The 25,816-nt window shown below is 42.5% G+C and overlaps 1 protein-coding gene across 4 annotated transcripts in view; it reads left to right on the top strand.

Moving 5' to 3' along the window:
- Positions 1–3,228: 3,228 nt before the first annotated feature.
- Positions 3,229–25,816, top strand: part of trpm6 (transient receptor potential cation channel, subfamily M, member 6) — a 179,396-nt gene continuing 156,808 nt past the window's right edge. The window contains exon 1 of one of the 4 annotated variants that reach the window (XM_063068751.1): positions 3,229–3,323. In XM_063068751.1, coding sequence (XP_062924821.1) covers positions 3,321–3,323 — 3 coding nt within the window. In that variant the 5' untranslated portion in view covers positions 3,229–3,320. Of the gene's footprint in view, positions 3,324–12,844; positions 13,075–15,236; positions 15,968–25,816 lie in introns of those variants that run through there. The other 3 variants (XM_063068750.1, XM_063068752.1, XM_063068749.1) reach the window with 3 other exon arrangements.

Genomic DNA, 25,816 nt, shown 5'->3' with positions numbered 1-25,816 from the left:
GGAGGACCTACACTCAATGTGTTAGGACTTGCTTCTTCTAGTAATTTTTTCTTGCACTGTATTACTGCTGCAAATGAAACAAATTTTACAACATACATGCCAATAAACATGATTCTAGTTCTGATGAGGAATTCTTAGCATATCACCTTTCGAGGTCCTGTTTTGTAAATCTATCTCCCATTTTCCTGGATTCAGCTTCCATGCTTTATCCACCTTTGTTTTTTTCTGGTAATGATCACCCCTGGCCTCCAGAATCTGTTGCAGCCATTTCCTGGGGTGATTGACCCTAACACCAAAGATGCAACATACCACCCCAGCGTCATGTTTGTGACAATGGAAGTGCCTGTTTATTTCCTCTCCAACTGAGTTACCTATCATCGTTGCTCTCCCACTAGTGTCCTTCCTCTTTTGTGCCACTAAGCCACCCTAGGTGGCGTAGATTTGACTCTTGCTGCTTTTCCCTGTGAAAATATTTCCCTCCACTGTATCCAAGGTCATATATCTAATGAAGAAGGGGAAAGCACTTAGGGAATGCCTACACTACCTGTCATCTACTCAGCCTGGCGATAGCCCCAGTTCAAGAATTAAGAATGACTAAATGAAGAACCAATTCCAATTGTTTTGTTAAATTAATATTACTACCATATATTTTCATATTCCGTAATTGTATGTGCTTGGCACAGCACTAAGGTATGACTTTGAGCTATTATGCAAAAGCAGGTGCCTCCACATTTGGCTTTTGTTTCTGCCTCACACTTCAGATGCCATCACCATTCTACATGAATGGACCCGAGTCCCAGATGAAGTCAATCATGTAGCATGATGTGGAGCACTCAATATGCATGCACATCAGTTTTCTAAAGTATGGCACTTAAATGCTTCAATCAGCAAATATTGTCAACCTGTATTGAAACGCTATTGTTCACTCTCCTTTGTTAATGCATTCATTTCCGCTTAGATTTGACTTCGGGTTTTATTCTCTGTATTAATGTTACGAGATGTCTTTCTCTTTCCATTTGCTTGCTCAGACGTATATCAAGCATCCAAACCTATTCTTCGCGTGGCCAAGTGGTTAAGGCTTTCATCTAGTGATTTAAAGGTCGCTAGTTCGAGCCTTGGCTGAGGCAGCGTGTGTGTCCTTGAGCAAGGCACTTAACCACACATTGCTGTGCGACAACACCGGTGCTAAGCTGTATGGGTCCTAGTGCCCTTCCGTTTGACAACATCGGTGGCGTGGAGAGGGGAGACTTGCAGCATAGGCAACTGCCGGTCTTCCATACAACCTTGCCCAGGCCTGCGCCCTGGAAATCTTCCAAGGCGCAAATCCATGGTCTCATGAGACTAACGGATGCCTATAAAAACCAATTCTTCATGTTCCCATTTCAGCATTATGTTTCAGCACTGATACATGACTTATCTTGTTTTCGCTTTAAACAGTGTCCGTGCATTTCAGAATTCCATAGCTTTTTTTTTTGCTGTATCTATGTATTAACTCATGCTTCTATTATACTTTATTCCTGCTTTCTCAAAAACCCAATCTTCCAGCTGGATTAAGGATTCTTTGTTAAAGAGCATCCCCATATTTTTACTTCTTACGCAGAAGAAGCATACACCTTCAGAGTATAAGGCAGAAAAACAGATGTATAAAATGATGAGGCATAGATTGAGTGGCCAGCCAGCACCTTTCTCCAAGAGCAGAAATGGCTAATACAAAGTACATAATTTTAACGTGATTGGATTAGTGAATGGGGGTGGGGGGGTGGGGGGATGTAAGACATCGGCTTTTTACACAGAGTGGTAGGTATATACATGGAACACTCTGCTGGGGTGGTGAAAGTGCAGGGACATTAGGGACATTTAAGAGACAGGCACGTAGATGAAATACAATGGGGTATTATTTGGGAGGGAAGCATTAGATTGATCTTGAAGTAGGTTAAATATTCAGTACAGCATCGTTGTATTGTGCTGCACTGTTCTGCGTACTATGTAATATACTTTACAGTATTTAACAGTTATAATTGTGCTATTATAAAATGGGATAACTCAAATGATTTTTCTTGCATTTTTATTATACTGGCAGGTATAAACTTCTAGCCAGTAATGTGAAGATGAACTTGAGGCTTGCTATCATGAAAATTTGATAATTTATTTCTATTTTCAGCATGGAATAGGTAAGTAAAGCTCTCAAGACAGTCCATGAAAATAGCCCATAATTTTTCCCATGGTATTCCTGTTTTTACCCTAACAGAGAAATCCCATTTGCCCTATTCACCCCAAACCAGTCTCTCGGCCTTAAAACCAATGTTTTCTCTCTTTTCCAGTTCTAAGGATCCCAGACTTGAAATCCTATCTCCTTTTTTTCTTCGCGGAGCTTCTGATCTGCTGAGCGTTGTATTTTGTATTACTCGCCTTAACGTGTGACACCTGTGTTTTGTTAGTTCACTCTGTACATCACTGGTGGGCTTGTTAATGAAAGAAGTTGGTAAATTATAAACTAGCACTGCATTTCTGCATTGGTTCCAGTATCCAATTCTTATGGAGAGGTGTGCACAAAGCAACACGAGCTAAACATTCCTGATAATTTCTCTGTTTAGTATCTACAGGGTATTTCAAGAAATTTATGCTGGAATCGGTACATCTGTTCATCCAGCCTTGTGCTGATTTTATTTGTAAAACTATTCTAACACTAGTCTAACACATTATTAGCATTAGAAGAGGAATAACCTACAGTCTTGATTTAATTCAACGTGAAGATAAGGTGGTTAGGAAGTAAGTTTGCCCATTTGTGGCGTTCAAAACCGAGCACTCCTTTGCTGTTCGGCTTTAGTTCCACAAGCTTCTGCAAAACTGAAATTTGACGGAATTTATTGGAGATACTTCATGTCATAAATTGAACTTGAATGAACTTGAACCTTGGTGTTTAATTTCATTGCACCATCGGCGGTATTATTGCACCAGGTGTAATTATATAAACAGGCTCTAGGTGGCATCGAGTTAAAACCAGATTATACAGAATCCTTAAAGTCAATCTCGTCACCTTGTACAATTATGATTCCTGGAAAAGCCTTCGGGCATTTACGCACACTTCTAAATAACGTGCCGATGTCATGAAAATCAGCTGTTATATTTTATTGCTTGCAGCACAGTTTAAAATTGAGAAAACCTTTGCTGTGTGTTCATTTAGAAATGAACGCTTTGTTCTTTGTACTACTGAAATTTCTGAGTTTTGAAAGTTGGATGACTGAGTCAGAGAAACATTAAACTTTCCAGTTTAATGGTCAGTGCAGACTCCTGTATGATAGATTTTTGTGGAGTTCAACATGGTAAGTTTTCAACTTTTTGTTCGACTTTATATGGAGTTCCAGTATTCCAATAAAGACTTTATGTGTTGTAATTTCCGTTTTTATGTATTGGATTTAAAATGCTACTGCAAAATATTATCGAGGCATTCAGTACATTGATAATTTAATCTAATGGCATTAATTTCTTTCGGAGCACATTACCGTTAGTTGAGATTGGAAGCTTGTAAGGATGTAAGCACATAATTTTGTCTTACTAAAGCATTTAATATAATAGATTCACTAATTCTTGTATTTAGTGCTAAATACTTGGCCAAATTAAAACCTTTACAATCCCAATCAGATCATAAAATTTAGGTTTTTAATCATTGAAAACAATATTACAATTCAGTATTTTAAGGAAGTACTGGACTTTGTTATTACATTTGCAGTGGGGTGAACTAACACCCGAGACCAGTGTTGAAGATATTATCTGAAATTCGTTTCCAATTGACCCCTCAACTGAAATATTGTGTATTCAAATTCAAAATATGCTGGAAACTAAATTCTAGCTTCAATTTGTCAATGAAACGCACTTTGGTGTTCTCCCTTTGCAGATCACTCATGCTTCTCCAAACCTATTCTGAAGGGAGGGGGGTGACCAGCCAGAAGTCTTGGTACACGGCGGTACCAATGGCATAAGTAGAAAAAGGGAGGAGGTCCTGAAGAACGAATTCGGGGAGTTGGTTAGGAAGCTTAAAAGCAGGACCTCTAGGGTAGTAATCTCAGGATTGCAGCCTGTGCCACGTGCTAGGGGGTGCAAAAATAGCACGATCAGACATATTAATGTGTGGCTGAGAGACTGGTGTAGGGGGCAGGACTTCAGACTCCTGGATCAGTGGAGCATCTTCTGGGAGAGGTACGACCTGTACAAAAAGGACGGGTTACACTTGCACCCAAAGGGGTCTGATATCCGAGCGGGAAGATTTAATGGAGTTGTTAGGGAGGGTTTAAACTAATTTGGCAGGGCAAGGGAACCGGAGTGATAGGGCTGAGGAAGGGGAAAACAGAAATAACTCAAAGATAGCGTGCAACAGAGATTATAGAAAGAACAGGCAGGAGATGAGGCTTAAATTAATCAAAGCCAGTGGCATGAGTTACAGGGCAATAGAGATGTGGTGCAGTTAAAACAGAAAGCAACAAATACTGGACTGAGAGTGTTGTATTTGAATGCACACTGCATAAGAAATAAAATGGACGATCTTGAAATTCAGCTACAGCTTGGCAAGTATGACATTGTGGTCATCTCTGAAACTTGGCTAAAGAATGGCTGCCATTGGGAGTTGAACGTCCAAGGATACACAGTGTACCAGAAAGACAGGTTAGTTGGCAGAGAGGATGGTGTGGCTCTGTGTATAAGAAATAATATTAACTCATTGGAAAGAGATGACATAGGATTAGAAGGTGTAGAGTCCCTATGGGTTGAGTTAAGAAATGGCAAGGACCCTAATGGCAGTTGTATACAGTACAGGCCTCCAAACAGCAGCCGGGATGTGGATTACAAATTACAGCAGAAGATAGAAAAGGCATATCAGAAAGGCAATGTCATGATAATCGTTGGGGATTTTAACATAAAAGTGGATTGGGAAAACCAGGCCAGTACTGGACCTCAAGAGAGAGAATTTGCAGAATGTCTAAGGGATGGCTTTTTAGAACAGCTTCTTGTTCAGCCCACTAGGGAATTGGCTGCGCTGGATTGGGTGTTCTGCAATGATCCAGAGGTGATAAAAGAGCTTAAGGTTAAGGAACCCTTAGGGAACAGTGATCACAATATGATCGAGTTCACTTTAAAATTTGAGTGAGGAAAAAATAAAATCTAATGTGTCGGTATTTCAGTGGAATAAAGGAAATTAAAATGGCATGAGAGGGAAACTGGCCGAAGTTCACTGGAAAAGGACATTTGCAGGAAGGACAGCAGAGCAGCAATGGCTGGAGTTTCTGTGAAAAATGAGGGAAGTGCAAGACAGATATATTCCAAATAAGAAGAAATTTTCAAAGGGAAGAAGGACACTACCGTGGCTGACAATTGAAGTCAGACCCAAAGTAAAAGCAAAAGAGAGGGCATACAAGGAAGCCAGAGGTAGTGGGAAGATAGAGGATTGGAGAGCTTTTAAAAACTTGCAGAAGGAAATTAAGAAGGTAATTTGAAAGGAAATGATGAATTAGGAGGGGAAGCTGGTGACTAATATCAAAGAAGATACTAAAAGCTTTTTAAGTATATAAAGGGTAAAAGAGAGTTGAGGGTAGATATAGGACCAATACAAAATGACGCTGCAGATATTGTAATGAGAGATGCAGAGATGGCAGAGGAACTGAATATGTATTTTGCATCAGTCTTCACAGTGAAAGATGTCTGCAGTATACCTGACATTCAAGAGTGTCAGGGACGTGAGGTTTGTGCAGTGAAAATTATGACTGAGAAGGTGCTCAGAAAGCTTAATGGTCTGAGGGTGGATAAATCTCCTGGACCTGATCGAGTGCACCCTCAGGTTCTGAAGGAAGTAGCTGGAGAGATTGCAGAGGGCGTTAACAATGATCTTTCATGAATCGATAGATTCTGGCATTGTACCGGATGACTGGAAAATTGCAAATGTTACTCCACTATTTAAGAAGGGTAGGAGGCAGCAGGAAGGAAACTATAGACCTGTTAGCCTGACATCAGTGATTGGGAAGTTGTTAGAATCGATTGTTAGGGATAAAATTATGGTGTACTTGGAGGCACATGACAAGATAGGCCAAAACCAGCATGGTTTCCTGAAAGGAAGATCCTGCTTGACAAACCAACTGCAATTCTTTGAGGAAATTATAAGCAGGGTAGACAAAGGAGATGTAGTAGATGTAGTGTACTTGGATTTTCAGAAGGCCTTTGACAAGGTGCCGCACATGAGGCTGCTTAGCAAGATAAGAGCCCATGGAATTACAGGGAAGTTACTAGCATGGGTGGAGCATTGGCTGGATGGCAGAAAACGGAGAATGGGAATAAAGGGATCCTATTCTGGCTGGCTGCCGGTTACCAGTGGAGTTCCACAGGGGTCGGTGTTGGGACTGTTACTTTTTGCAATGTATGTCAATGATTTGGACCACGGTGTTAAGGGATTTGTGGCTAAATTTGCTGATGATACAAATATAGGTGGAGGAGCAGGTAGTGTTGAGGAAACGGAGAGCCTGCGGGAAGAATGGGCAAAGAAGTGGCAAATGAAATACAATGTTGGAAAGTGTATGGTCATGCACTTTGGTGGAAGAAATAAATGGGCAGACTATTATTTAGATGGAGAGAGAATTCAAAATGCAGAGATGCAAAGAGATTTGGGAGTCCTTGTGCAAGATACCCTAAAGATTAACCTGCAGGTTGAGTTGGTTTGAAGAAGGTGAATGCAATGTTGGCATTCATTTCTAGAGATATAGAATATAAGAGCTGGGATGTGATGTTGAGGCTTTATAAGGCACGGTGAGACCACACTTGGAGTATTGTGTGCAGTTTTGGAAAAGATATACTGACATTGGAGAGGGTTCAGGGAAGATTCACGAGAATGATTTCAGGAATGAAAGGGTTACCATATGAGGAACGTCTGGCAGCTCTTGGGCTGTATTCCCTGGAGCTCAGGAGGAAGAGGAGGGGATCTCATAGAAATATTCCAAATGTTAAAAAGCCTGAACAGATTAAATATGGCAAAGTTATTTCCTATGGTAGGGAATTCTAGGACAAGAGGACACGACTTCAGGATTGAAGGATGTCCTTTTAGAACTGAGATGCGGAGAAATTACCTTAGTCAAATGTTGGTAAATCTGTGGAATTTGTTGCCATGAGGGGCTGTGGAGGCCAAGTCATTGGGTGTATTTAAGGTAGAGATAGATAGGTTTTTGATTGTCCAGGGCATCAAAGGGTATGGGGTGAAAGCAGGGGAGTGGGGATGACTGGATGAAGTGGATCCGTCCATGATTGAATGGCGGAGCAGACTCGATGGGCCAAATGGCCTACTTCTGCTCCTATATCTTATGGTTACTTTGAGCAAATGTTCTGCAAGTTTTAATAGATATTGACCGTCTTGATGACAGGTCTCGGGTAACGTCGTCTCTGTTGGTTCCATTGATGCTGCCTGATTTGCTGAGTTCCTCCAACCCAGAGCGTGTCACTGCGTATTTCCAGCATCCGAAGAATCTCTTGTGTTTATCATACAGGTGCGATGTCCCAAACGAGCAGTGATACCCATCTGCTTTCACAGTTTACTCGGTTTCCGGATTAACAAGAAATTTTGAATAATGAAACACTCCGTCAAAATCATTCTGAAGGAGACCCAGTTTTAAAATATGAACTAAAATTCTTTCTCGAGTTCATGTGCACCTCCAACATTTATGTGTATTAGTTACATTCACTCGTACAAAGAACATGGTTATTGGCAGTCCTCTAATAATGGAAGACGAAATTTTAAAAAAAACTGGAGAGGCTTGAAATCAAAAACAAAACAAAACACAAAATCAGCATACCAGGACCATTCGGGAGGTCAAGTAGTGTCTGTGGATTGGTTAAAGGTCAAAGACCTTTCCCTTCATGTTTTTTTCCATAAACATCTGTTACGTTCTAATTATTTTTTAGTGCCAGTTACTTTCAAATAGTTAACATTTAGAAAGTGCAGATGTGATATGTACTCCTAATAATTTTGTGACAAAACGCTGGAAGTGAAAGTTTTCTCCTGTTTCTCTTCTCACCGCACTGTTGTGGCATAAGGTTGGTAGGCTATTTGTTTGTTCTTCACGCAGCAAGTTAAGCGATGGCGATACAGAAGGTAGCTGCTAGTTTAGTTTAGAAACGTGGAATTGATTAAAAAACTTGATTACCGGACAGAACGAACGAGTTCCCGATTGCTTACCATCAGATATTCGATTGCATCGGGCACACTAACTATTCGTGTCGTTGGATACCAATGATTGATGTTAGTCTGCAAATTCTCTAACTTCTCCTAACATTCTCTGCACATTTTGGTGCTATCCAATTGAAAAAAAAAGGCCACACGTGAAGTTAATTTAATCTTGAACCGAACTCTCAGAATTTGAAATTTCATTACAAGCGGCAGAAGGTCCAGCCGCGTAGACGAACTATTAAACTCATTGATTGTCAACATGGTTGATAAGGAATCATTGAGTCGTAGAGCACAGAAACCCGTTTTTCAGCTCACCTCGTTATGCCGACCATTTCGTCCATCTACACTAATCCCATTTGACCTCATTAGGACCTTGTCCTTCTATGCCTTGCCAATTTCAATGACCGTCTAAGTGTCTCTTATCTGATTCCATTCCCCCCTCTGGGAACGAAGTAACAGATGTCAAGCACTCTGTGTGTGTGTGTAAAAAAAGAATCCATCGGATCCTTAAAACTCCTTCCTCACCTGTCTCATTATGCCCTGGTGTTTTTGATACATCTACAGTGGGAATATACTTTGACAACAACACAAGAGAATCTGCAGATGCTGGAAATATAGAGTAACACACAGAAATGCTGGAGGAACCCAGCATGCCGGTCAGCATCCCTGAAGATGAGCCCGAAATTTCAACTCTTTATTTCTTTCCATAGATGCTGCCTGATCTGGAACAGGTTGCTCTGCTTCCTGACTTGAGGATAATTGAGGACACTTGCGAATGATACAAGCTAGATCATTTGAAACACGAAAAATAAGATTATTTAATGATTTGGGGAGATATTCAAATAAAATTGAATGCAGAAGCTCGATGAAATCAGGAGGCAGTTTATGAACAGCAGAACATTATAAAATGTGGCCCTCTTCCAAACGACCCAGAATTTCATTTTCAGTTGCCAGGTAGAAGATCTTCTCTGAATCACAACTTTGGCGTACATGCATTTATATTTTTTCAATTAATTTTTACTTTTTATTACAAACAAACAAAAAAATACAGCACATCCACAAAAACCACAACCATAACAAAATCAAATTAAATATTGAGCAGCAAAAGGGAGGAAAATATTAAGGCAAAAGTAAACATACACAGGTGCACTGCACCAAAAAACCTCAGACCTCACTCCGTAAGAAAGTCCAATACAGGGCCCCATATCCTTTCAAAGATGTCCCCTCTGTCCTTATTACATAGTCCCATTCTCTCCAAATGTTAAGTATTTGCCAGTTCTCTCAGCCACAGATCGTAGGTAGGCACAGAGTCCATTTTCCACATTTTCAGGATTAGCAATCACCATCCCAAACAATACAGCCATTTTTCATACATATTGGCTGAAGATAGGGGGCTTGTTGCTCCAAGGATGGCTATGAGTGGGTCTGGTTCCCACCGCTTCCCAAAAGCCTCAGAGAAACAGTGAAAAATACTTTTCCAGTATGCATAAAGTTTACAACATGACCAGAATGAACATGACAAGTTACTATTCACAGATTTACATCTGTTACAAACTGGTGAAACATCAGGGTAGAAAACTGTGCAACTTTTCTTTGGAATAATGAAGTCTATGTATTGTTTTTAACTGTATAAGTCTGTGTCTGACATTGATCAAACAATCATGTATACTCTTTAAACACTCATCCCAGACCTCCTCTGTCAGTTCATCCACCCATGCCTGTTTAAAACCTGCAGTATTCACCCGAGTTCCATTATATAGACTATAAGAAAAAGGAGCAGAAGTCGGCCATTCAGCCCATCGAGTTTTCTCCGCCATTTTATCATAAGCTGATCCAATTTCCCATTTAGTTCCACTCCCCCGCCTTCTCACTACAACCTTTGATGCCCTGGCTACTCAGATACCTATCAATCTCTGCCTTAAATACACCCAATGACTTGGCCTCCACTGCCGCCCGTGGCAACAAATTCCATAGATTCACCACCCTCCGGCTAAATTATGTAGGATCTGATAAAAATAGGATACCGCACTATGAGTAACAGGATCACATTTATTTATTGCCTCCAGAGACTCATGTTTGTCTAAAATTTCGAAGTTGGGTATATATTTCCTAACATAATCTCGAATTTGTAAATATCTAAAAAAAAACTAGATTGCGGGATATTGTAAACTGCTTGTAACTGCGCAAATGAGGCAAAGTTTCCATTAATATATAGGTCACCTACACTACAGATGCCTCTCTGCTTCCAGGTAGAAAAAACAGTATCATACAGGCCAGGCAAAAAGGAATGATTGCCACAAATCAAAGTGTCAATATAAGTTTTTGGGGCCTTAATGTGTAGTTGAATCTGCTTCCAAGACAGCGCTGCTAACCATGAAGCTGTTACTAAAATGTGACTTATTAACTGCAGTGGGGCTATTAAGGAGAGCTGGTAAGGAAATCTTCTTACAAAGCATTCGCTCTATGAGTAACCATGCTGGGCACAAGTCTGAGGTAGAGGGTGGGCCTTTTTCCCACCATGCAAGAATGGATAGGTGGGCAGCCCAGTAATACACTTCAATGTTCTGTAGGGCAAAACCACCTGCTTCCTTGGGTTTTGATAAATTTTTTTTAGTAATTTTAATGGCTTTATAATTCCAAATGAAGGGTATAATAATTGAATCCAATTGCTTAAAATATGACAGAGAAATAAAACATGGAACTGACTGGAAAAGATGAAGAAATCGTGGTAGTACAATCATCTTGATTGCGTTAACCCTCTCCACCAATGAAATTGGAAGGGTTTTCCAAAAGTCAATATTGCGTTTAACCTGCTCAACTTTCTTTCGCCAATTCACTTGCAAAAGGTCATCTAGGTTTTTTGTAAAAGTCACACCAAGATAGGAAAAATTAACATAAGTTATTTTAAAGGGAATGTACTGTAAATACGCTGTATTAACCACTGCAGTGTCTGGCATTAGTTCACTCTTATCCCAATTAATAGAGAAACCTGAGAAACTACCAAAATTATTAGAGTCAGAAGGGCGGGTATTGATGTTTGTGGGCTAGGGATATATAAGAGGACATCGTCAGCGTATGACGAAAGGTGATATTTATGTCCATGCATATCAATGGGAGATATCAAAGGGTCCTGTCTGATGCTAACAGCCAATGGCTCAATGATAACTGCAAACAAAAACGGAGAAAGGGGCAGCCCTGACGAGTCCCACGATGAATTGCAACAGGGGAGGAAATATTCTGATTAGTGACAATAGAAGCAGATGGGTGTGAATAAATTACCTCAATCCATTTAATGAAAAATGGTCCAAATCCAAATTTCTTAAGTACAAACATCATATATGGCCATTCCACTCGGTCAAACGCACGTTGCGCATTTAATGAAATGACTACAGCCTCATCTGCATGTTTTGTATATAAACTATTGAAAAGACGACGCAAATTAAAATACATATGTCTACCTGGCATAAAGCCAGTTTGATCTGGATGAATAATAGAACAAATGTATTCTTTTAACCTATTGGCCAGGACTTTCCCAAGAACTTTGGTTTCAATGGGCAGCAGCGAAATGGGGCGATACGATGAAACCACCTCGGGATCACGGCCTGGTTTTGGAATCAGAGAAACATTGGCTTTACATAAAGTGGGTAGCAATCTGGAAGCTATCCTAGAGTGATTCAGCATTCGTAAGAGCAGAGGTGACAATTTTGGACCCAATACTTCGAAGAATTCCATGCTAAATCCACCCGGACCCGCTGCCTTATTATTGGGGAGGGAAGAGATGACCTTCTTGATCCCATCTAGGCTTATATCAGCATCAAGTGTATTTACTGAATCTGTTGACAGCGTGGGCAGATTCAGATGATCAAAAAATGCTTCCATAGCTTCAATGTCCGGACCGCCTTGTGATTGGTAAATATTAGCATAGAACTCCGCAAAACACTTATTATTTTTTTTCCGGGTCCGTCAATAAAAAGCCATCTTTCGCCTTTTATACGATGGTGCATTTATTTTTTTTACATGGGAGGATTGTGCGGATCATGTGATTCAATCATGCGGATTGAATAACTTCGTTTTATTCCCTTCCCGGTTCTCTTGGTTGTTTTTATTCACCTGTTCCCCCACTCCTACTTCAGAATTAACTTCCGCCTGAAAAGAAAACTTGCATAAACTCTCACCTTGCTCTTTGGGTGACAATCAAAAACTTTATATAGTTTTTTTTTGGTTGAATAAGGGCCAATAGACGTATACTTGTCATTTCTCATCGTTTCTCCTTTTTACCGTAGGAAATTAGGGGGCTCGTGTCCTTTATCTATCTATTGCTTTCCTGATTTTGCTCTTTTAAGAAACCCAATTGTTGAAAGAAATCTTTTTGTATAAGAAGAATTAACCATACTTTGGAGACGGCTATGATCAATGCCGAAGAAATGTGGGGGAATTCGAAGTTGCACTTGTTCAAGAACGGCTAGCTCACGCCTTAATTCCTGAAGCAAAGTCTGCAATATACAGCAGTTATTTCAAAAGATTATGAACAGCGATCATGCAGGATCATAAAACATTTATTGAACTTGCGCATTGAACTACCGATCAGCAGAACCCTGAAGTGAAACATTCAGTTATATAACCATTTGCATCAGAACAACGTTACCACCCCCGGGGTTCAAGGGTCGGGGCTGTTCTCTCAATCTCGCAATCGTGTAATAGTCTGCGAAATGTTGGATAATGGTGGCACTGTGTGATTTACGATGTCTGGGGAGATCTATCTTTCTGTCAATACTTTGGAAGTCGACGAGATTTCATTGTGGCAATAGGATCATCCAAAGACATCGTTTGTCCCACTTACGCTGCAGAAGTGGAAGTAAATGAAGGTTCATTGTAAGGTAATGCACTTCGCCCTGATCTGTAAAGTTAGAACACTTCCCTCGCGAATCACGACAATCTAACTCTACTTATTAATTTATTTATGTTCACGGGATGTTGAGGGTTTTGCTTTCCATCTTTGTGCTTGTGTCAAGTGGCGGTGAAATATTGGGGCAGTAGTCTGTAGCACGAGTTCACAATGTTTGTGGAATGCGATTCGAAAAAATCCACAGCTCCCATTTAATACTTCACCTGCTTACTTTCGCCGTTTGTGATTCCAAAGTTCAATTCTTCTCTCGGGAACAGCTCCTTCGCCAATTTCACCTGCAGAGAGCAGATAAACAAGGTTTAGCTCTGGATTCAGCAGGGGCGAAAAAAAACAGACGTGCAGTATAAACACAGTTGAGGCAATAAATTGTCGATGGACGTTGTTTTGGAAATGCATTTTGATTATGGAGCAAATGAATTGACAACTTAACATCTTAATAAGTACTTCTCGAAAATGCCGGTTTCAAGACGCGAGCAGAAGTGAACAGTATTACTTTTAGACAAGAGTACTGTCTTCTGAAAACACGTGTTGCAGTTATTCAGATAGACGCATTAGTGAGCTGGAATAGTATTCCTGGATGGTTTTGCTTTTGCCTTTATTTTCAGCGAAGTGTGCGAAAACTGCATTTCCAAATCGCCTGCCAAGCTATCAACCGCACCGCCAGTGTTGGCACTCGGCAGGCCACTTTATCAGGGTCTCTATGTTTAAACATGGCGCCCCGAAGAAACACTCCGCGTTTATCTCACCAATGACTTCTGAAACCCCTTCGTTTCCTCCCACATTTCTTTTATTTTATCTTACGGATCAGCCTGCCACGTGGGACTTTGACAAAGGCAACTTGTAACTCAAGAAACTTGTTGACCTCAAAACAATACATTTAAGTTAGTCAGGTCGGCTTGCTCGAACGACGCTATCTGTTCTTGATTGAATTCTGGTTCTGGTGTGGGTGTGTCTCTGAATAATTTGCTCATTAATGACGTGAAACTCCAGTTACCCTGTGTGTTCCCCGTTATTATTGTAAACATTGGCACTGCATAATCATTCTCCTAATCCATCCCAACAGGATTGGAAAAGGAAAGTCTGAATCTGCACTATTCTTTCTTTTGCTTCTTATAAAAAAACGCCTGGACTGGGCGATTTATCAACTATTTAAGATGCTAAAAGCTAAACATACAGTTTATGTATTAATTGTTTCATCACTTCATATTCCTCCTCCTGAATCTCAGTATGTTCACGCTCTCCATGAAGTCCCTACGCGACTCCCTTGTCCATTCATTCATCCCTCATGGTACTTGCAAGCAGAACAAGTGCTACACCTGCCTCCAAAAAGTCCTTCCAGGTGAGGCAACACTTCACCTGCAAGCAGGGCCGGATTTAGTGGGGCCAGGGCCCCTGCTGACACCGTAAAATGCTGCTGTACCAAGCAAAAAAGTGGCAAGAACAAGAGCAAAGCTCGTACTGGTCTAAATATCAAAGCTGAGGACCAAAACATTGGTTTAGTACAATACATAGGCTGTAAACTTACAGGCCTTAAGAGGGAGGACATTAAGTAATGCAGATTCTTAGTCTGAAGGACAGCATCTAAAGCACTCAAAAATTGACCTAGGCTTAGTTGGCTTAGTAAAGTTATGAGGGAGACGAAGTATAATGTACCCAATCTTAAATCTTTATTTAGCTCTTGTTGCACATACCATAGGCCCTATTTCTCAAACAATGCCAAACCATTTTTATCTCGGTATTTTTCTCAGCCGTGTGTTCTGAGAAAGTAAAATGGAAATAAGAGACAAAAAGGCCAAGCGAGATGGCACTGTGGCAAACTAGGAAACTTGACAATACTCCAACAATCTTTTTGAGAAATGCGATCTAGCACATATTAACCTATTGCTGTACTGTGTGGCTTGCAGAGTAAAGATCACTTATTACTTACTAGGTTTGTAAACAGTCAACTATTAGCCTGCCACAAAAACAGCAACAGCACTGACACACAAGCCTAGGTACTTACAAAGTCAGATGCTTGTTTTTCAAAATTAAAGTCTAGTTCTTCTGGATTTCTTCACTGCAAAGTCCTTGATCAGATCACCAAAATCCAGTTTCTGAACAAGATCACCTTCAAGTGACATCAGAGTAAGATGATTCAGCCTGTCCTGTCCCATTGTGGATCTGAGCCTGTTCTTCACTAGCTTGACACACTCTGACTCAAACTGTTCTTGCAGTTCTGTATCTATTCTTCCGCTGTCAGACGCTAGTGTAGCGTAGGTCAGTATCGTTTTCCTGCGGTGTTTCATGCTCTCCTATGCGCTCAGCGGCATGTTTCCAGTCGCTAAAGCCAGTTTCGAAGATGGACTGACAGTTACCATCACTGAAGATGCGACATGCAAAACAAAACACACAGCCGGTGGAAGGGGAATATAAGAGCCATTGCCTTGATATGTACTCACCATTTACGAGCTAGCATTTGAAGTGAAATTTGGAGAAAAAATGTCTCTGCTGTTTGTATACTCGTTCCGAAGCTTTGATATCCACACCTTTATTCTGGCAGGACTCCGGTCCTTTCTTAGCCCAGTATGCTCGGACTGAATCATCTAACGTTTCCTTTCCCCAGCGAGGACGATCAGTGCTGGAAGGATCCTTAGTAGCGGTAACGTTAACATTAATGGTGGCCCGACTTGGTTGTTTGGAAGTCTCTGTGGTCGGGAATCCCAAAGTCATACTCTCTGCCTCTTCAACGTTAGCTGCTGACTGTGGCAACGATGGTGATCCTGTGCTAACGCTGGTGCTAGCACTAGCTGTTGAACAAGTCTCCATTTGTCCACAGGTCTCAGACTGTAACAAGAGCGATGGTACTGCTGCATCATCGAGAACAGGTTAAAAAAATTCTGTCAATTTCAATGACTTTTTTAATGCTTCTTTCTCACTGTCCCCTTTTTCTTGTTTCTTTTTTCTTTTCTGTGCTCCACTCTCGTATTTTTTTTTGTCCGCCATGATGATAGCTACCTATTTTGGGCCTCTCTGCAGCTCTGGCCCCTGGGCTGCAGCCCAGCCTAGCCCTGCCTAAAATCCGGCCCTGCCTGCATGTCTGTTGGAGTCATCTACAGTATCTGGTGCTCCTGGTGTGGCCGCCTGCATATCGGTGAGATCCAATGTAATTGTGAGACCACTTCGCCGAACACTAATGCTCTGTCCGCCAGAAAAAAAATGCGGGATCTCTCAGTGGCCACTCACTTCAATTCTACATTCCATTCCCATTCCGACATGTCAGTCCACGGCCTCCTCTACTGCCGCAATGAGGCTACACTCAGGTTGGAGGAGCAACACCTTATATTCTGTCTGGGTAGCCTCCAACCTGATGGCACGAACATAGATTTCTCAAACTTCCGGTAATTGCCCTCACAATTCCCCATTCCCATTTCCCTCTCTCACCTTATCTCCTTAGCTGCCAATTACCTCCTTCTGGTGCCCTTACCCTTCCCTTTCCTCCATGGCCTTATGTCCTCCATCTCCCATCCCTTTATCTCTTTCACTAATGGACTTGTCAGCTCTTTACATCATCCCTCCCCCTCTCAGGTCTCATTCACTACCTTGTACTTCTTCCTCCTCTTCCCTCACCTTCTTACTCTGATTTTCCTAGTCCTGACGAAGGGTCTCGGCCCAAACCGTCAACTGTTTAACTCTTTTCCATAGATGCTGCTTGGCCTGCTGAGTTCCTCCAGCACTCTGTGTGTGTTTCAATCTTATGAAACCTATCAAATATTGAAAGACTTAGATCGAGTGGATGTGGAAAGGATATTTCCAATCAGGAGAGAGTCTAGGACCAGAAAGCACGGCATCAGAATGGAAGAGAGAGGAAGATGAAATTCTTTAGCAGAGGGTGGTGAATTTGTGGAATTCATTCCAAGAGTGCAGTGGAGGCCAAGTCACTGGGTATATTTAAAATGGAGTTGATAGATTGGTGATTTGCAAGAGCATCAATGGTTATGGGGAGAAGAATACCGTTGAGAGGGAAAGTAAATCAGTCATGATTGAATGCAGAGGACCCAATGTGCCAAATGGCCAATTCTGCTCCTATTTCTTATGATCCTGTGGTCTTATTGACTAGCACAAAGTATTCATATGGGATGATATACCCTTCTTCCACCTCAGCACTGTGCTGTTTTGATCAATAATTTGACCATAGGTCAGCGAGGTGGCAGGTAAATTACTGGAGCTGTGCTTATCATGCATAGTTTACATGGTTTTCGGCAGATGAAATTTCTCACCAATGTCAGTTTTTTAGGACACAACAATGACGACAGATGATGGCAGGGTGGTAAATTTGTCTATATAGACTTTGATAATGCATTTGACTAGGTCCCACTTGATAGGCTGATCCAAAATGCTAAGGCACATGGGACACCAAGTGATCTGGCTGGTTGGAACCGATACTGGTTTAGTGATGGGAGGCAGTGGGTAGTGGTAGAAGGAGTGTTTTCTCATTGGAAGTCTGTGACCAATTGTGCACCAAAGGATCAGTGCTGGCATGCTTGTTGTTTGCGACACATGCTATACATATGTATGTATATGACTTGGATGTGAATGTAGGAGGTATGATTAGTAAGTGTGAAGATGGCTCAGCAGGTTTTAGTGTTGTGGAGTCAATTCAGTGCAAAAATGCGTTACCCCACATAACCATATTTTACCCCACATTACAATGATGATCATTTATTGTGTTGTTTCCTTCATCCATAAAGCAACGAGGTTACATATGCCATTAAAAGATTATTGGGGAATGTTTTGACATTAGCAGAACAGTCTTTGATCTTTGTTCATTTAAAAAGATAATCACTAGAAATTTTCAAACTTTTCCTCAGTGACACCATTCTATAGTAAATATTTCATACTTTAATATTTCCTCACACTACAGAAGAAGGCTCTTTGGCCCATTATGTCTCTCAGAGCAGTCCCTTTCCTTGTTGAATTCTCTCTCACATCCACCCTCTCAACCTCTCCTATTTAGTCAGTTGGTCTTTCCTTCCTGCTTATACCTGTCTAATCAAGATTGCTCTGCAACAATGTTCACTTTGCAAAGAGCTGAGAATGTAGCCCTAGCCTGAAGAGTAGGGCACAGCAGGAGTGAAACAAAGGTGTGTATTTATCTTCCATGTTCAATGATAGGCCCATTTGTAAGCTTTGAACATTAAGCTGTTTGATAGAATTATGTCATTGAGATTGACATACTTGCTTGTCGAGTAACCAGGAGTTAATTCAGTTAAGACTGTTTGGTCAGGTATTGGATGGAAGTGCAAGTTAAGCTATGATTCATGTTCTAAAGAGCATTTTGCAGATTCAGCTTTTGTAAATTGTTCGGGTAATTATTCAAAACAGTTTTTTGGACTTGTATCTAATGATTTATTGAAACAGTTGCAGCTTGACATTTTTTAAATTTCCCATGAGTAGAATTTGTAGGGATGACTGAGCAGTGCACAGGGATTTTGTTAATAAGTGTTTAAAGTCTGCTGTAAGGTGCTCCTTCTCATTTAATGAGGTAAAGTACAGTACGTACTTGAGTGGTAACATGATATGATGATTAAAGTACTGATAAGTATAGTGAAATTCAAAGTTCAATCAGTCAATCGATTATTTTGAGAGTGAGTTCCTACTCAGTATTGGAACCTGGATCCTTCTATCACTGATATTGATCCTAAATTAGCTGATGGTAATTCACAGGAAATTCCCTATTGAACCAATCCTGGGCTATGCAGCCTTAATTAAATTAACTCCTGGTTATCTTATCATTTGAGTTACCCCAGTGGAAAACTATAACTTCTTTTTCTCAAAACTCCACAAGCAAACATCAATACACTGCAGCAGAGCTTAATGAAATCTATCATTGATTTATTTTTCATGGTGATGCTGTTTAACCCTCAATAAGAAAGAAAAGCCCAGGAGATCTTCTCAGATTTCCATATCACATTGGCAATGCTACAGATCCTATATTGGATGCTACCAACAAGTACAAGTTCCAAGACCACCAATTAATTAGACATGTGTGTAATAGAGTAATAAAGTCATAGAGCACTACAGAACAGAAAAAGGTCCTTCAGCCCATCTAGTCTGTGCCAGACTATTTTTCTGCCTAGTCCCATCAACCAGCACCTGGACAAGAGTTCTCAATGTACCTCCCATCCATGTACCTATCCAAATATCTCTTTTAAAATGCAAACAACAGGAATTCTGCAGATGCTGGAAATTCAAGCAACACACATCAAAGTTGCTGGTGAACGCAGCAGGCCAGGCAGCATCTCTAGGAAGAGGTACAGTCGACGTTTCAGACTGAGACCCTTCGTCAGTCTCGGCCTGAAACGTCGACTGTACCTCTTCCTAGAGATGCTGCTTGGCTTGCTGTGTTCACCAGCAACTTTGATGTGTGTTGCTCAAATATCTCTTTTGATAGGACTCAAAGTCCGCTGTGGTTGGGTGCTTCCAATGGTGCTGCATCGGCGAGTTTGCAGCGCTTGGAGGTTCATGGCAGGGAGAGTTTCTCCCTTCTGCCGCCTGCGTGAGATGATGAGGCTATCGGGACTTTGAGACTTTTTTTCACCGTGCCCATGGTCTGCTCTTTATCAAATTGTGGTACTGTATTGCTTTGCACTGTTGTAACTATATGTTATAATTACATAGTTTTGTAGGTTTTAGTCTTGGTTTGTCCTGTGTTCTTGTGACATCATTCTGGAGGAATGTTGTATCATTTTTTAATGCATGCATTTCTAAATGACAATAAACGAGGACTCATAATCTAAATCTAAATCTAAATGTTGCAATGGAACTGGTATCCACCACTTCTGCCGGCAGGTCGTTCCACACTCAAACCACTTTCTAATTGAACAAGTTCCCCTTCTGGTTGTCCTTAAATATTTCACCTTTCACACTTAACCTATGAGCTGTAGTTCAAGTCTCACCAACCTCAGTGGAAAAAAAAACCTGCTTGTATTGACCCTATTTATAGCCCTCATTATTTTGTATATCTGGGTAAAATCTCCCCTCATTCCCCTATGCTTAAGGGAATAAAATCCCAGTACTGTATATTCAATCTTTCCCTAGTACTCAACTTGCTCAAGTTGCATCAACTTCCTTGTAAAATTTCTCTGTCCTCTTTCAAGTCAAGTCAGGTCAAGTCAAATCACCTTTATTGTCATTTCAACCATAACTGCTGGTACAGTACACAGTAAAGACGAAGCAACGTTCCTCCAGGACCATGGTGCTACATGAAACAGCACAAAACTACTCTAGACTACCTGAAACACCACAAAACTACATTAGACTTCAGACCTACATGGGACTACATCAAGTGCACAAAACAGTGCAAGACAGTACAATAATTAATAAACAAGACAATAGGCACAGTAAAGGACAAATTACAATATAATAATAAATGATGTAAAAGTAAATGTAAACAATGTGTTACGTACCCCGTAACTGGGTTGCCAAACCAGCAGAAATGGATCACTCAGTTGGAGTCTGGATTACTAGAACTAAGAAAGTTTTATTCAAGAAACAAGCAACACAGTGCTCTAATCAAAAGGATAATAAATGCAACAGTTCAGCAATGATAAACACACATGTACACAGAATTAAGATAACAGGATCAATCAAGCTCTACCGTTGTCTAGGGGTAAATGACCAGTTTCAAAGTGATGCAAAGTTCAGTTCAATTTAGTTCAGTTCAGTTCGCAGTAATCGCTGCCGTGGTGATGGACAGTTGGGGGGGGGGAGGAGAGAGAGGGCAAAACGAATGAATATTCAAAACGGCTTCCACACAGACCTTCACAGTCAGCTTTCGGGCGAGTCCTTTGTGATGTCATCTGAGGTCACCGACCGTGACCCCTCCGTTTCCAGATACGATTGTTTCTCTGCGGTAAACCTGGCACCCAGACAAGGGTGGACACACACCAGGTTCCCGCCGATTGTGCCTTTCCACCCTGAGCATCTATGGCTTGATCCCGCGACCAGCCGTCCAAAAACTTCCCACCGGCTTGTGAGAGACACACCACTTCCAGGGTCTCGTTACCTCGGGGTGTGGTGTGTGTGTCGCCTTAGCGAACCTGTCCCTTTTTATCCCCCTGCTGGGGTATCACCTGTCCATCACTTCAAACAGTTCAGGGTTCAAAGGGGGAGCCGATCTTGACAGCTCTCCTTCCTTCATTAACATCTCCAAATGCTGCTCCATTGTTTTCCTTATCTCTCTCTCTCTCCTGAAGACAGGTGGCAGACCAACTGCTGATCCCACTGGTGCCAGCACGGGACAGCTAACATCTTAATCTATGTGTATTCTCGTCACACTTCCCCCCTTTAAGGATTTTTACCGGGGTAAAAATTACAAACATGAATACATTATTTGATACACACAAATACACATCTTTATCAGCTATTTGGCTAATACAGCGAATTTGAAGTTGTCAACACCTGACAGACAGTCAGCCATCACATTTTCTGTTCCTTTTATATGTGTTATTAATAATCCCTTAGACCAGGCTCCAACTTAGCAAACTTCATAGTGGCCAGAAACACTGATGAATTGCAATCAATGTAACCTCTCATTGGGTTTCGTCCCGGACCACAATAACAAGGGTCGTCCCATTCCGACTTAGTTTCCTCTCGCAAGGGCTTAGTAGGAGGGGCAGGGGTAGTAACCGCAGAGTTATTGCAAAACTTCCTACAGTACCCCACCATCTCCAAGAGCCTTCTGAGAGCCCTTTTGTCTGTTGGGGTTGGGATGTCAGAGATAGCCCGCACTTTAGCTTGCATCGCTGCCAGCTGCCCCTGTGTCACCACAATTCCCAGGTAAGTGACCTTCGTGTGGCTGAACTCATTTTTTTCAAGGTTCACTATCAAGCTGGCTTCAGACAGCCGTATTACATCGCCAATACACACCTCTGTGTTCGTCAGCCTTTTTAGCCTAGTGTAACAAACACCACCCAACGTCCCAGTTCTTTGCATCGCCTCGGGATAATCAAACACACGTGTGTGAGTCGTTTAATTACTTCTCCTAAAGAGTCGCTTTGTTCGGGGATTAAGGGAGAGACCTTATCAGCAGCGCTGGCCAAAACAATAGCCTTCTCCCATCTGGTCGATACCATACTCATCTTTTCAAAATGGTTTTTTTTCTCTTATCAGGGGGCCCCTAGCTTCATTGATTTCCGTGCTAACACCGACTAGGTTTGTTAGCATATCAAAAACCTGTGACCGTCTCAGTTCGCTTCAGCCATAATCCATAACATCCTTCCTCCGGTGCAGCCGGTAAACCTCTTTCATGATTCCACCAACTGTTCCCTCCAGCACCGCAAAATATCCACCGGGGGGTACCTTGTGGGCCAGGTTAAAAATCTCATCCCCATAACTCTTTTGCACCACCCCACATTCCTCATCTGCAGGTACGGTATTTGGTTTCCCTTTCTTCCTTAGCACTTCCTCCTCCACACAATAGCCTACTGGTTCCCTTGTTAATTCTGAGTCAGAGGGAGCTGTCTCTGCCAAAACCATCAGCCCCTCGTCTCGCTCGTGCACCTGCACAAATTCTTTCCTAGCTAATGCTAAGTCTGTCTCAGCTCCCTCCCTACCACTTGTTTCACTACACTCCTTCTTTTCACTTTCTACCCACTTCTCATACAAGGCTGGCAGAAACGTCTCAGCTAAATTTACTACCGCAGTCCCATGATGAACCTGTGAGCCCATGGGCAGGGCCTCAATGCTGGCAGGCTGACCTGTTAATCTCATGGCTGGGAACACGATTCCCCCGGCGAGGTCATTACCGAGCAAGACTTCCAATCCTTTCATCGCTAGTTCGGGCCTCACCCCGATCGTGACTAGTCCAGAGACCAGGTTGCTTTGTAAGTGTATCTGGTGCAAAGAGACGGCCTCTGTCCCTTCCCCAATACCTTTGACCTTGACCTCCCCAGTCTGGGTCTCTGAGCTAAACTCTAATACACTCTTCAGTAGTAGTGACTGACACGCTCCCGTGTCTCTCCAGATCCGCACTGGAACTGGTTTTAACCCCTCCTTCACTGACACCAATCCGGCCGAGATAAACCTCTCGCGCCCTTCCTGCACTTTGGCAGACCTGTCCTGTCCTAGCGGTTCGTTTACCAGCTCGATACAGCCAGTCAAAATCGCCGTTTTTCCTTTTCCCGTCTCCTTCTTTGGGGCAAAGCACCTGGATGCAAAGTGTCCGACTTTCCTGCAATTATAACAGATGACCCCAGGAGACTTCCTACCAGACTGCTCCCGGTCTACCTTATCCTTCTCACTAGTCCCCGGCTTACTTTCTGACTTTTCTGGCGGACTCTCCCCGCCGTCCTGACTACCCTTCTGGTAGCCTTTACTCGGGGCAAACTTCATTTTATGAGTCAACGCATACTCATCCGCTAACTTAGCAGTTGCGGCTAACGTGGCTGCCTCTTTCTCATCTAGGTAGGGTCTCATACCCTCAGGGACACAACCTTTAAACTGCTCAATCAGGATCAGCTGTAGCAGTCTGTCATAATCCCCCTCTACCCCCTTCGAGGCGCACCAACGCTCACAATATGTCTGCATCTCACGGGCAAACTCTAAATACGTGCGGTTCCACTGCTTCCTCGCATTCCGGAACCTCTGCCGGTATGCCTCCGGGACCAACTCATAAATCCTGAGGATGGCCTCTTTCACCACCTCATACTTCTGGGCATCTTCCGCGGACAAAGCTGAGTAAGCTTGTTGGGCTTTCCCTTTCGGTACACTCTGAAGCAAAACAGCCCACTTATCCCTCGGCCAGTCCTGACTTGTAGCAACTTTTTTGAAATGGAGAAAGTACCGATCCACGACGGTATCGTCAAATGGGGGAACCAGCCTAACCTCCTGGGTCGCCCGGAACCCTCCACCTTGGTTCAGCACGGGCCCCTGCTCTGCCCTTATCTTTAACTTCTCCAGCTCGAATTCCCTTTTCCTCTGTTTCTCCTCTCGCTCCAACTGCCTCTCTCTCTCTTTCTCTTCTCGCTCCGACTGCCATACCCAGAACTCGTGCTCGAGTCTCAGTTTTTCAAGCTGCACCTGTACTGCGTCTCCAGCAGGTTTTTCAATAGACACCACCTCCAGCTCGCCTTGGGGAAACACACCTTTAGATACATAGTGCTCTATGATAGCTCTGTGTATCTCCTCTCTCCTCATTGTCGACTTCCCCTTAGCAAGATTCAACCGTTTGGCCACAGCTACCAATTCCGATTTCCTGGCATCCTCTAATGTCTCCAAGGTCGGCGCCTTTATAAATTCCTCAGCCTCCATTTCTGCTGTTTGTCTTTTCTTTCTTTCGGGAATTTTGACCCAATCAATTTACTCCGTCCCAAATTTAGCGTTCAAAATCGCGGACGAGAACCCCACTTATGTTACGTACCCCGTAACTGGGTTGCCAAACCAGCAGAAATGGATCACTCAGTTGGAGTCTGGATTACTAGAACTAAGAAAGTTTTATTCAAGAAACAAGCAACACAGTGCTCTAATCAAAAGGATAATAAATGCAACAGTTCAGCAATGATAAACACACATGTACACAGAATTAAGATAACAGGATCAATCAAGCTCTACCGTTGTCTAGGGGTAAATGACCAGTTTCAAAGTGACGCAAAGTTCAGTTCAATTTAGTTCAGTTCAGTTCGCAGTAATCGCTGCCGTGGTGATGGACAGTTGGGGGGGGGAGGAGAGAGAGGGCAAAACGAATGAATATTCAAAACGGCTTCCACACAGACCTTCGCAGTCAGCTTTCGGGCGAGTCCTTTGTGATGTCATCTGAGGTCACCGACCGTGACCCCTCCGTTTCCCGATACGATCGTTTCTCTGCGGTAAACCTGGCACCCAGACAAGGGTGGACACACACCAGGTTCCCGCTGATCGTGCCTTTCCACCCTGAGCGTCTATGGCTTGATCCCGCGACCAGCCGTCCAAAAACTTCCCACCGGCTTGTGGGAGACGCACCGCTTCCAGGGTCTCGTTACCTCGCGGTATCGTGTGTGTGTCGCCTTAGCGAACCTGTCCCTTTTTATCCCCCTGCTGGGGTATCACCTGTCCATCACTTCAAACAGTTCAGGGTTCAAAGGGGGAGCCGATCTTGACAGCTCTCCTTCTGTTACTCTCTCCCGTCCCTTCATTAACATCTCCAAATGCTGCTCCATTGTTTTCTTTATCTCTCTCTCTCCTGAAGACAGGTGGCAGACCAACTGCTGATCCCACTGGTGCCAGCACGGGACAGCTAACATCTTAATCTATGTGTATTCTCGTCACAAATGTAAACAATGTTTTAGCAGGAATTGAGAAAGAAATGTGCAAAAATTGCAAAGGGAGTAGAGTGGTGTTCAGTTGAGTGTCAGTCAGCCAGTCAGTGGGTACCGTCCCGAATCCGGGGTTGGCGGCTATGCACCTCCATCTTCTTCGATCTTGCACTCCTTTTCTGGCCTCAGCATAACTCAACCCAGTCCATTGCCTCACATTATCGTACCAAGTGGTTCGCTGCCTTCCTCTTTCCCTCTTTCCTTCTATCATCCCTTCCAATAACAATTTCGGCAGTCCACCACCTCTTACCAAGTGCCCGGCATATTCCAGCTTCCTTTTCTGCACATTCTTCAGCAACTCCTTTTCTCTCCTCACTCTCTTCAACACTTCCAGATTACTGACCTTCATCGCCCATCTAATTTTCTGCATTCTCCTTAAACACC

The sequence above is a fragment of the Mobula hypostoma genome, chromosome 16 (assembly GCF_963921235.1).
Source record: "Mobula hypostoma chromosome 16, sMobHyp1.1, whole genome shotgun sequence".
Lineage (NCBI taxonomy): Eukaryota > Metazoa > Chordata > Chondrichthyes > Myliobatiformes > Myliobatidae > Mobula > Mobula hypostoma.
This window is presented reverse-complemented; position numbering and strand designations above follow the sequence as displayed.